General features: G+C 38.1%; 2 protein-coding genes across 2 annotated transcripts; one reads left to right on the forward strand and one right to left on the reverse strand.

Annotated features, from left to right (window-relative positions):
• Nucleotides 1-1949: 1949 nt before the first annotated feature.
• LOC136264854 (transmembrane protein 230-like) lies at nt 1950-2273 on the reverse strand. Its single transcript, XM_066059614.1, has one exon. It carries the CDS (start codon nt 2271-2273, stop codon nt 1950-1952), a length of 324 nt encoding a protein of 107 aa, XP_065915686.1.
• Nucleotides 2274-6495: 4222 nt separating this feature from the next.
• LOC136262895 (protein MFI-like) lies at nt 6496-13553 on the forward strand. Its single transcript, XM_066057313.1, has 16 exons — nt 6496-6617; nt 7091-7153; nt 7207-7292; nt 7408-7468; nt 7649-7749; nt 7969-8026; nt 8127-8237; nt 8943-9035; nt 9167-9220; nt 9398-9548; nt 10350-10408; nt 10778-10855; nt 10905-10969; nt 11279-11452; nt 13195-13241; nt 13353-13553. The coding sequence occupies exons 2-16, from the start codon at nt 7106-7108 to the stop codon at nt 13418-13420; spliced, it is 1254 nt and encodes a 417-aa protein (XP_065913385.1). The 5' UTR covers nt 6496-6617; nt 7091-7105; the 3' UTR covers nt 13421-13553.
• Nucleotides 13554-13587: the final 34 nt, after the last annotated feature.

Raw genomic sequence — 13587 nt, forward strand, 5'->3', positions numbered from 1 at the left:
TCCTTAGCACATAATAATGTGATGCCATTACACATTGAAGTTGCAGATTGGTGACTTAAGAGTCGAAAAGGATCATTTACCCTAATAGAGTAGTCAATCACTCTAATATAACAATCATGATCAGTTACTCCATATTAGGGGTGAAACAAATACCAAATTTTAAGAATATGAATATTCTTCAAGTTAATGAACAAATTATTCTTTAAGAACTTTCAGTATAACTAGGTGCTCAAAATGGACAACATCACTTTGATTACTGACTACTACAACTTATTACGAAAAGTTCTTAAGATGCATGTGTTTGTCTTTAAAAGGTGATAAATTTACAGTTTTAAAATGATAGCTTTCAATTTTTAGAAGATTTTCAAGATTAGACGTGTAATTGTCTGATTAACGAATATTTCTTAACGAATATGAATATTTAACGAACAAATGAATAGTAACACCCGTATATACAGGGTTATGTATATTAGTTAATGTGTCTTACTGCACTGAATTGGACTGGTAGACCGGTATAGACTGGACTACTAGAATAACGAATATTCGTACTATTCTTTTCAGCCTTACTCCATATACATAAACTTTAAGAAAACATCATGCAGAGTTCAAAATAATGGGTGACTGTTGGCCATTTTCAGTACAATTTAGACAAACTGCCATGCAAAAAACTTTGGGTGGCCATGATTACCGTACATTTACCATACTCACCACATAGCTACTGGTGCTCATAAATGACAGCCACTCAAATGACTCAATTTCTGACTCTTGTTTGAACTCTGTCATGGCCGGTATATTCATTTCATGATATATGGGGTAATTAATTATCTATAAAAGTAACTCATTACTTAACAACTAAAACTATTTAGTTACAGTTACATGATCATCGTCAGCATTAGCTACAACAACAAATAGCTGTTGCCCCAGTGTTACACATGGTCAAAACACACACACACACCCCATGATGCTAACCTGCTTTAAAAGAAGCTTGATCACTGGACACAACGGATGACTCAATTATTTTTGAACAACTTCTCCCAACTAGCCGAGGGATCCACTTCCGTTCAAACCATTTCTCCAACATTTGGTTACAGCACCATTTGACGTTGGTAGGACAACCGACTTCTATACTCCTCAATTCTCCACTAGGAAGACCCAGCAAGGTTCCTATCTGCAGCATATTGTGGAGTAATGTGTTTGTAAAGATCTTTCAATAAAGGAGTACCAGTAGCTGTAAAGAACGTTAACTCCGTATAGCTACCACCCCGGCTACCACTGATTATGAATATTATAAACCATAGTACTCTATTATCTATGTACAAACCCATGGCCATTGACCAACCTAGTGGACAGACTACTCTATTTTGTGATCCTTTAGACTCTCGTTTTGATCCATATTATTATACCTCAGAGCAGCTAGAGAGAACTACACTGTAAAAGACTACGCCCCCACGACCACGTGATTCTTTTACATGTTTTACAATACTGGAGCTCGCCTGAGTCGCCTCAGCTCGGTACAACGGTAGTATTTTACTAGCATAAGTTTGATTATGGACTATAAGTGCACTGCCGGTTAGCTGATCTGTTCGCTCCCTCAATATTAACAGGAAGTGGACATGCTGTGCACGTGAACATGACAGCACCTGTAAGCTTATCTCTACCGTACCCGGCTCTGACTGTGCAAGGAAGTCATATCTCCACAACTTAATTTCTTCTTCATGGCCATTGCCGTGTTGGTCATTCGCAGTAGTAGCAACTTTGGTGCCCATTTTTACAACCATGACATTTTTACGGAGAAACTCAGAACACCAACGTAATCTTCTTTTATGCTAATAGAAAAGCTCCATATGTGGGAATCACTGTCTCTTCATATAACAAACTCAAACAAACATTACAATAGTACTGGTACACAAATGCACACATTTTGGAATGTACGTATAAACACGTGTATATCAGTCAATAGATGGGATATCATCATACGAGTATCCATGGTAACCTTTCCAAGCATAATAGGCAATTCTCACATGATACAATCCTGGTACAAATGCTATCGTGCCCAAGAACAACAAGGGGTAACATCGATCCCAAAACTTCGTCTCTATCACTCCAGTCAGCAATAGTACTCCCAGTGTCAACATGGCTGCCCCAACGAGGAATAGGACAATCGCTATGATGATGGATTTGGTGGGAAATTTAGGTGGAGGCTGTTTGAACTGCTCATCAGTATATTCATCAGATGCTGGTGACCTCAGTCTGGTATACTTGATTGGAGCCATCGAATTGCTACAATTACATAGTACATTTGTGGTGAGTAACACAATTAGTTACATGCACAGTATAAATACAACCAGAGAGCATTAAAATTATGACCTGTACTAATCTTTTAAACATTCCCTAATTAGATTATTAATTACTAATTAATTAACAATTGATTAAATTACCAATTAAATTATTAATTACACGCATTACATAAGCTCTCATGAAAGTTATTATGGACCTTACAACAATGATCGATCACAAGAAAACTTTCTAGGTATATTCTTTCAGTTGTGTTTACGTACATACTGACAGTTTACATCTCTGTTCAAATTAGCATGACTACATTATGTGTCAGTTAGCAATGATGCAAAATCAGCTTCTTGTGGTGATGATCAAAGCCCACAATCATGTTCACGCTTAACACGATTGTTACATGATTCAAGTACTACCGCAAACCAGGGGCGGATCCAGGACCTGGAAAGGGAAGGGGCACAAACAGGCAAGTTGTAGGTGGTTAGGGAGAGCCAGATCCTCTTGCATTTTTGAAGCAGCAAATAGTACACCTCTTAGTAGTATCTCACTGTTGATTTTTACCATTTGGGCTTTTGCAGATGGTTGTGAAGTATTTAAAGCTTCTCTGAATGTCTTAAACAGCAACACAATAATCATTTTAGAGGCACTTAGTACACACGAAGGTGCTGGGTGACAATTTCATAGCTAGTAGGTTTGATTTTGGTTCACCTTAGTTTCAGGTAAATTCATAATAAATGCTAGTAAAATGTGCGAGTTTTATCTTGGCCTGGTATAAAGTTTAGTATTTACACCTTGTATTTCACATGAAATCTTCTATTATCTGAAATCTATTGGTGTGGTTAGATAAATTACATGTTCTAGACATGCAATAAAAAATCACAGCAGGCAGTGCCTGGCCATGGGTGCCTGCTTAGCAACAACCACCTGTTAAACTATGTCAAATGTCCTTGAATATCAAAAGCTCAAATAATTAAGCTAGCTTTTCTTCAGTACAAAACATACACTTGGTGCTGAAAAAAGTCAAAAAAATCACAACCCCATTTTCACACAAAACTTGAAGCTTTATTTGCTTTCCTTGGACATAATATCAGAAAACAAGGAGTAAACTCGGCACACCGTACCCACAGCTAGTTTCTGGCCAAGTATAGCTGGAGCACAGCCAGGGGAAGGGACCAATATTCCCATAAATAAATTTTGTTTGAGATCACCACTTTCAGTACTGAGGAACCCTAGGCACACCTATGGATATACTGTATGAACTATACATATATGTAAACTGAACATCCAACCAAAGGTGTCAAGTGGGTTATGAAAGGTTGTTTGATTGGTAGCACCTCAGTAAGGGAAACAGTCCCTATGTGATCAAGTGATACACCTATTTTGGAGCCAGTGATAACTCGCCATCAGAGTACCAATAATCTGATTCACAAGAGTGGTGGCTGCAGTGTGTACCACAGCTCTATGAAAGGTTGGTAGTTATAAAACTTCTGGAGACCAAAAAACTACAGTTGATATACCATTAGCTATACTAACATACTACGTCTAGTGTTACCATTATCACAACAAAATGATCCTTCTGTCAGCCCACACTTAAGAAAAGCCTCTGATACTGCAAAGGGCACAAAATTGTACCGAACATGGTCAGCTGTCTCGCGTTCCAGGGTAAATAACTCTTCTTGGTCTATAACTGTATACCCACAAAATAAACTTGTGAAATCACATCTAGACTGCTTTCGTGGACTATGGGTTGCCTACATGGCATGCTCATCGGAATAGGGGTGTTGCTATTCACTGCACTGAAATACTAGACTAACATAGTTTCGGTTTTTACACATGCTGTGGTTGGATTAATTGAGTCTCTCTAGCTATGAGCCTTAAGTGAACATGCTTAAATACCAAATACAAGCTTTGCAATAGAGAAAATGAAGATTCCTATTTATCATGCTCTCAGCACTCATACACTTCTTACCAATGCTAGAGGGAATGCGATAGCAATACAATAGAACCTCAGATAGAATTGTACAATGCAATTAATAAATTTGGTAGGCCAGCCAACACCAGAGCACATAATTGTGATGGTAAAAGTTGTGTAGTGATAAGGAAGTTGTTTAGCACTATTCCATTGGCTCTCTAGCCTGATAAAAAAGAAACATAAGGGTTGGTGTCTGTGATGGAGACCATGGTTACATACTTCTAGTCTGGCGCTGCCACCCTTTTACGCCACTCACTTTTTGATTAGTTGGGTGGGGCTCGCTGTAAAAGGGTCTCGTCACAACTGCATATTAAACTTGTGTAACTAGAATTTAATTCACATATGAATTACGCAGGTTTTGTCATGGCGACACTGACACTGTAGAATTATGGTTTTGAATCTTGCTATAAGGTTTAGAAGGAAGCGATATTCATTTGCTCAGGTTTCAGCCTCAAGTATAGCCAAGCTTTATAATACAGTTTATAACGGTGTACTCCAGTAGGACCATGATATATTAGATTCCGCAGATAATTTACCCTCAGGACAATAGTGTCTATGGTTTCACTCGTCATGCGCCAAATATTAAGTTATTTTTAAATTGCTGTGATTTGATTGGTACTGCCACCATAGATAATATACCCTAACAGGGATTAGTGACGCGCTTAACAACCGTTTGACAATCCTCATTGCGGTCACGTGAAAGTATTACGTAGTGCGCTAATGTAAACACGATGTAACGATGGTAACCGAGCACCATGAATGTAGAAGAAACATTGCGAGTACTGTAGAACATATTATCTATGTGTAGAGGGAGCTAATGAATGAAGCCAGTCAGGTGTGCAGTTCACTCGAGAGTTTTTCTGTTGCCACAGTTTCCTGAATTTGTATTGACACCAGTATTCTTTAAAAACTGATGGCTTGTTGGATTGTCATTGCATCCTCCTTGAGCACACTGTTTACCAAAAAATACCTCTAAGAGATCCTGGCAAAACTTCGTCTTTGCATTAATGCCTGTTGTTTCTCTTCCCAGTTCTTGTGTTGTCTTCCAATTAACACCTTCCTTTATCCCATCAGTACAGATGCCTGTAATTACTGTACTTGCATGCACGTATTATCACTATAGTTACCAGGAATATGCCCTATGGCTACCTTTACCAGGTAACTTTAAAAACAACTTCATGAGTACAATGTTAATTAATCATTGTGTTAATTACACTCATTAAACAAAGTTATTCACATGTTCACAAGCATGTTTGATAAATTGCTACTATGGGGGAGTGAAAACTACGAAACCCATTTTCATTTCACTCAAAATACTTCACCAAAACAAGGAAATTTTGAAAAATTAAAGTGATAATTACACTTCTTGGAGTTGTAAGCTTGCACTGAAACAATTCTCTTTCTATAAATATCACTTGTTACTTAGAAAAAACTACAAAAGTGCTTGTGGGTGGACCCCTTGCATGATGTCATAACTTACGTAATTCGTTCAGCTTTCCATGTGAGCATAAGTAAGAATGCTTACGTGAGAATCTTTCAAGAGTAAGTAGAATACGATATTACGAACGACTTATGAAGTAGCAGCCGTGATGAACGAGCTGAACACTGTCCTTGCTATAGTAGCGGACAGTAGCAACCAAAAAGGTGCTTTAATTTGTGGGCGGGTCCGCGTACAACCGTAACAAGGATTCGCCGTGGCGTCAGTACGCGTTGCTAAGTTCATCACTAATCCCTGTTAGGGTATATTATCTATGCTGCCACTAGAGTGGCAGTGAGCACAAGTTTAGTATGCGGTTGTGACCAGACCCTTTACAGTGAACACTGCCCGACTAATGAAAAAGCAAGCGGCGTAAAAGGGTTGGCAGCGCCAGACTAACATGCTCCTACATTTGGGTTGATTGCAGACACCTCTGTAGAAGACTGGCTATAATATGCCAAACAGAGGAGTCCAATCAAAAAATCAAACCAACAGACACACCACGGCAGAACACAGTATTTAGACATACACAAGTAGTTGGCTCAAAATCAGGTATTTATTGGGGTCCACAACGAAGTGTAATAAAGCCAGAGGTGGAACAGGCTCGATCTCGATATTACCCAACATTAATACAGAATGCCATCAGGGTACATTTTAAATACATCCAGACATAACAACATTTTAACACACTTAATCTTTACACCACTGACCTAGGCGCACTCTTTTCTCTTCGGTTTTCTTCCTGTCCGCTAGACGGCGCGTTAATTGGGTTTCTTTGGTTCTTAATAATGCACTTCATTGCTGCTACACGAGATAGCCTATAATTCTATTAATATTTATAACGTGAATGCAACCAATAGGCCAGGAGAGTAAAGGATAGTAAGTTATTTTACTTCGTTGTTAGTGTACATGCGATGTATGAGGCTGGTTGTTGTCTTGGTTACCAAGCAACCGTGATAACATCTCATAATTGCAAGGCAACCATACATACTGGTAATATCACCCTAGATGTTACCATGACGTTGTATAGGTGTAGTTGTGTAGACTGAGAATGTGTTGATAGTCAATAGGTGAAGGCTTAATTAAGATGCTATGGACCCTTTGTTGCTGGCAATAAGCCTACAGCATCATTTATATAGGGTAGTAACCACATTAGTCTCTAACCCATAAAGTGCGGTACTAAACCTAATTTTTGCCATGTAGATAGTCGTATGTACAGTATGCTAGTGGCCATGAGTACCCATAGCTACACTGTTGGGACATTTGTTGCAGCTTTAAGTTGAGGTGGTCTGTGGTTGGTATGTAAGTGTACTGTAGTTTGCAGTATTACCTTATCTCATGATGACTTGTAGTTGTAGGTACACATCATGTCTACTGACAGTGAAATAGTTCGGCTACGCAAGCACGAGAGAAGAGTAAGCATATATCAGTGTGTGGAGTGTAGTTTGTATTGTGTTGTTGTATATAGAAAGTGATGGAGAGTGAACCTGACTCCTCCTCTAAGATTGCTGCAGCCATTGAGATTCAAAGGTTATGGAGAGGTCACTGTGTGAGGTGTGTGTGTTTATTTATACTGTTAGTTTTTACCTCCTGTAGTCTGTACTCATAATACTTGCCATAATGTGTATTACACGGATTAGTGGCATATTTTCTATATCAACATTTACAGAAAGAAAAAGAAGCTCAAACACGTCTTGGTTGAGCCATCTCAATTAAGTGTCATATCAGCGGTGAGCATCATATACTTGTGTATGTGTCTATGTACTGTCAATGATAATGTAAAATCAACTGCTTACTAACAAAGTTCATGTCATGGTGGATAGACTTGTTGTGCTAGTTATAAACAAATCCCTACAAGCTGTACGTAGATCTTATATTCACATGATGTTTACTTGTTATTGTTCCTATAGTATAGTGGTGAGGGCAATACTAACTATAGTAGGATTAAGAGATGCTATCAAGAACACCTTCAGGAGTGTTGTACCAGTAATGCTTTACTACCCCAACCAACGTGAGTAGTAAATATGAGCACTGTAGTTTGTGTGTCTGTGTGTCTGTCCCTTGAGCATTTTCCTATAGAACCTATGTTTGACAATTTACTGGGTTAGCATGTCCATTTTAATGACATGTAAAGATTTATATTTGTGCTACTGGGATACTTGCTGTTTATAACAACACGTGACATCATCATTCCCACCTTAAAAATTACAATTGTTTACATTTTCAACAGGTTCCAAGATTATTGTGCCAAGAGGATCCAGGACTGGTGGAGCAGCAGGAAAGGAAAGGTAACCTTCATGATGTACCTGTAGAACAGTTCTACATGCAGAGTAGACTCATGGTTCTTGTATGTGCATTTTAATGTAATGGTACATTCTCCATATTTAGAGGAGACAGTCAAGGCCTGTACCACAACAACATCCACGTTCTCAAAAGACAGTCTACACTGACCACTCTACTGCTGCTACTGTGATCCAGAAGTGCTGGAGGAGGTATAATGTGAGTATACATTAGTTGCATGAGTAGTATAAAAAAGTATGCATATTCGTATGTACATGCACTGTACAAGCATGCACATAACACACACATTCTCACATACAGTGTATACCCATACACACTTGTAGCGTATGCACATTGGACATGTGTATGTATGTGTATTGTAATTACTGTACATCAAAAGAGGAGACAGTGCAGTTAAACATTCTTTTGCATAGGAGTATAGGTAGCTCTTCTTCAACATCCAAAGCTGTATGATACATGTGTACATGTAGTTGCATAGAATTCCTCATTCATTTTATCTTTTGTCATTCAACCAGTTGTTTATAGTAGGAGCTTATGAACTGCCGAAGGCGGCGAAGGAGCATGAAACTGGTTTCATGACAATCCAAATTTCGTCACTGTGTTTGTTTTATGTCACTCATAAATGGCGCTCCAGCCGCATGAAGTAGAGACGAATTCGCCACCATCGAAGAGGAGAAAGACCTCGAGGAAGACTCAGCCAACTTTACCATCACTATGTGTCACTGGTCACGAGCAATTTCGTATACAGCTTCAAATAACGAGATTTTACTTCCCTTATATGGAAACTAATCAGCGATTGATTTGGATTGTGATGGGACCTGGCAGGCAGTTTCAGTTTCATGCTCCTTCACTGCCTTCGGTGGCTCATAAGCTCCTGTTTATAGTGATGCCATTCTGTTTCAGGATATACAGGTGTATCGTTTCTACCGTGATCTCATTAGCTTCCAAGGACTAGGGGACCCATCAATGATGTTAAGATGTATTAACCCCAAGGAGGTGAGAACTATATATAATTATGGTGCACACACATATCATAGACATACATACATCACATACCGTGTACAGCATTGGCTGGTACCATTAAAAGAACACTAGCTGTTATTACATGTACTTGTTTTTGTCATTAGGCTAAACTATTGGACTCAGGATCTGGTGTACGTGTAAAGTTCAGATTAGGAGGGGTAAGATTACTCCATTGTTTACTCTTGAGATGAACAACTAGGTGCTGAATAATTGTATTTAGAATAAGTGTGGCATGTGTTACACACCTGGAAACTCCTTTCTGCTATCCTTAATATGTTGTCATTGAATCTTGCTATAGCCATAACCTATTTATATGTCTTTTTATCACTGTACAGGAGCAATTTCCCCCCAGTGTCTACTACAAGATATTCACATATCAGAACATTGTTGATCTTGGAGCATACAGTCCTCGTGACTATACAGCAATGAGCTGGAAACAGCCACTACCACGAGATGTCCATAATAAAGGGACCACAATATCCCAGTGTGAGTGTGTGGTGTGTATATGCACACGCAGTGGAACTTTCATACATTCAACTATTCTAATAGTGCAACCGTTTTAGAGTATGACTAAGCAGTGGTAAGCTAAGTATTGGGTCTGCCTGTTAATTATTTTTGGCATGTGATGCTACATCAGATGTTATGATGTTCAATTACATAACCAAGTATAATACCAGATGTTAGAGTTGTTTATCCTGATTTAAAATTAACAACCCTTGGTTGTGTTCTACCAAAACAGGTAGTCTAGATAAACGTCCAATATTATGCTGATGTGTACATCAATGTTTACCAACAGAGCAGACTTCCATGACAATTACAGTGTGTCCTCACTTATCCAAACCTCAGTTATCTGAACACCTTCATTATCCCGAACACCAAAAATGACTGTTATATTAGTGTATACTCTATTAGAATTGCTTATAAATCAATACCTGCGGTTATCCAAACAATTTCACTTTATTTTCTTCTTATCTGAACACTTTTGGCTACAGGAACAAAGGTGTTCAGATAACTGAGCATCCACTAGCTCAGTTTATGTCACGAAGTAGAAATTGTAAAGCATGGTAATATTGGGAACAAAATTTTAGTACGATAAGTGAATAACATAAAATTATGTGCTATTATTATTGTGTGTATTGCAATCAGGTGTTTGCTATCACAACAAATGATATACTTTTGTACAGTGTCAGTAACATACAGTATAAAATTTCTATGTCATAAAATTGTGCGTTGTAGTGTGTGTATGTGTGCATGTGTCTGTAATATCTGCTAAGTTGTTGTCCACAGCTACTGATGGATGGTACTGTCGTTGGGAGAACAATGGCTGGAGACTGGTATCAGATAGGGTACGCGTGGCAATGCTGCATGATAAGTGTGATTGTAGAGTATAGTGTGATATTACAGTATTTTTTGTCCCTTAAAAGTTGTGATTCACTTGCAGTTCTCTCAGTTGTAAATAATTTGAATGTGTTTTGTTTTGTCCGTAAGTATGTATGTGTCCCTTGATATACTGACCACATGAATATTTCTGGGTTCAAAACAAATCCAGTGTAAACTTTCAATCAGCATATAATATTTTAGTTGCATTTGTTATTGTTTATTCATACATAGCTCTCCACTTAGTTATGTGTATACAGTATGTGATAAATGGTAGCATATGTGAATGGAATTAACTAACTCATTTCATGACATTTTACTATCCTCTCCCCTCACAGCTATTACTGTTCCAACCAGACACAGACAACATCACGATGGCTAGTGCCGAGAAAAAGAAACAGTTCCACTTCTCCAAGGTGTGGATATATCATCATGACCTAATATGGTAATGTATTGATCCCCTAGTTGAGGAGGAAGGAAGATATAGTAAAGGCTCGCAAGAGGAAGAAGATAGCATGGATGAAACAGCTGTAAGTATGAGTCTACTTTCCAACAACGATTGTTTGGAAAGTTAATGAATACTCTGGCATGTGTATATTTAGAGTCTTTGAACACTCCCAGTACGTGGTATAAACTATCACTGAGACAAAAGGGAATTTAGTACATGTACTACAAAACCCAATAGACCGAAATACTCTAATAGGACAGTCAAATGTGTTTTGTCTTCTCTGCAAGGTGTCCATATTCACTACATGTGCAGTGTGTATATGTCACTGTATATTGTATTGTATCATGTATGTGTTATCCATCATGTCATACATTGTATTTACTACTCACAGTTATCAGAATGGAATGATGCGTGTCAGAGAAGGATTAAATGCTGAGACCACTGAAGCCATACACAAGGCCACAGATCAAGCGATCACACTGTCTGAGCAGAAGGGAGCAGACTGTATAAGAGATGAAGACATTGACGCCCTTCTGAGTTGGACTGATGGGCTTAACTTTGACCAGTGAGTACATTAAATGTGGCAGGCCAGAGATACTGGTAAACACTTGGCTGTGTGCATTCTAGAGCTGTATTTAGTAAAGTGGTGCTTGGCCACATGGTTGGCAAGTCATCGTGTACATAAGTCGGTTTTTTAGTTAATCGTTTTTATTTCTTTAACCTACTGTATTTTTCAACAGTGTGTAAGGGAAGTTTCTTCAAGCTGGTATTCAAGTTCCATGCTGCATTTGTTAAAAGGGGAATATACATAGCTAGGTCATATGTGCAATTTCTTCAGTATTGACCACTAGTTAGTTCGCATTCACCCGAGCCCTCGTTATTAACTCTTGTTACTTACATGGGTCAGCTGCCCAAACATTTAGTAGCGCCATGAAGCCTTACTGTCTATCAAAAAAGAATGAGGCTTAATATAAGTGCCGTATAGCCTAAATATTTTGAGGGGGGGATTTTTTTTGCTGATTTTGTGGTTTTGGGGGTTACCAACAAAAATTTTATCCTTGAAATATTTAGACCTCCATGTAGTCTATTACATTTGGGAGTGTTTGCAAATCCGTGAAGATTTTATTTTTAGCAACACTGCTCAACCTCAAAAAATCTGCCCCCCCCCCCGAAATATTTAGGCTATATGGTATCCCATATATGGGTGTCTGGATTCAGTGGAATGGACTGGAATAATAATTAGGTAATTTCACTTAGTGATCACCTATTTGTAAAGACCACCTAACACAGACTACCTCTTTATAAAGACCATTTTCTTAATGTCTAAATTGTTGTTTTAGAGTGTATCCCCATAGAACAGTCTAATCGATGAATTGTGCACCATATGTTATGCCTAGAAAATCCATAATGATATCTGATAAATGATACAATACCCCATACAAGTTAATACTGGCAACTAACTAACATTGATCCTATATCATTGACTCATGCAGTCTGACTGCATTCCTAATTAATTCCCTTTAACTCTAATTAACTAGTAAATTGGTACCTTTTTCAATAGTCATGGTAGAGGAGAAAAAATGTGGCCAAATTACTAGCCAATTAGAGTTACAGGAATTAATTAGGAATGCACGAGTCAATGATAAAGGACCAAATTTTTATAAATATTATTATAGTTAGATGCCGGTATTAACATTCATTACTTGGCCTCACCAGATATTAACTCTTTTAGTCAACAGTTACTTTTAGTTTCATGGACATGTCGTTTTTGTATAGCCAAGCTGTTTTTGCATGGCTATATTACAAATCAGATATAACCACTGACTTTTCTAGGCATGTGGCACGCAACTGATCAATAAGACCATCCTATGGGGATACAAAAACAGCAGCAATTTAAATATTAAAGTAAAACGGTCTTTATAAAGAGGTGGTCTGTACAAAGAGGTGATCATTGGGTGAAATTATCTAATTACTGTCCATTCCACCATTCCATTCCACTGAATCCAGACACACTGCACACACACATATAATAATAGAATCAGTACACACTACACACATATGTGTGCAGTGTGTACTGAATCTATACATTTAGAATGGACGATTCACACATGCAAACATGTTTACAACATGAAAACATGCTTGTTCCAGTACAAAATCATTGGAAGTGAACACATGTTCACTTTTTTGATATTACTACTATATTTGGCGGGGCTCAGGTGAATTCGTGCTGACTACAGTAGTTTGAAATTCTGTATGAGTGTGTGGACTATTGTTTAAGGAATGATGCTGTACTGATCTTTTCCTCAGTTACATCAGTGAATGGTCTGCAATGGGAACTACTAACACTTCAGACAGTAAGGGACTGTCATAAGTAGTATATGTGTGTGTGCAGTGTGTACTGTAAGTCTGTACTATTGTGTATGACTATAGATTCTTTTATACTTGTGTTGTATCAATTCTTGTAGGCTATCAGTCGATATTTGCAGCCACAGAAGACCCTTATGAACTAAGACTGATGGAGAATAGTAGATGACCACCATTGAGATGTAACCCGACCACTTATTGTTTATAATATGTGTGCATACTGTGTGTGTGTGCATGTCTCCAAATATATTTTTTATCCCGTGCACTTAGTAACATCACCACTACTTTCGTCGTGCAATTTAGTTTTCATTTGGAAGACGCTGTACGTATTACATA

The sequence above is a fragment of the Dysidea avara genome, chromosome 8 (assembly GCF_963678975.1).
Source record: "Dysidea avara chromosome 8, odDysAvar1.4, whole genome shotgun sequence".
Taxonomy (NCBI): Eukaryota; Metazoa; Porifera; class Demospongiae; order Dictyoceratida; family Dysideidae; genus Dysidea; species Dysidea avara.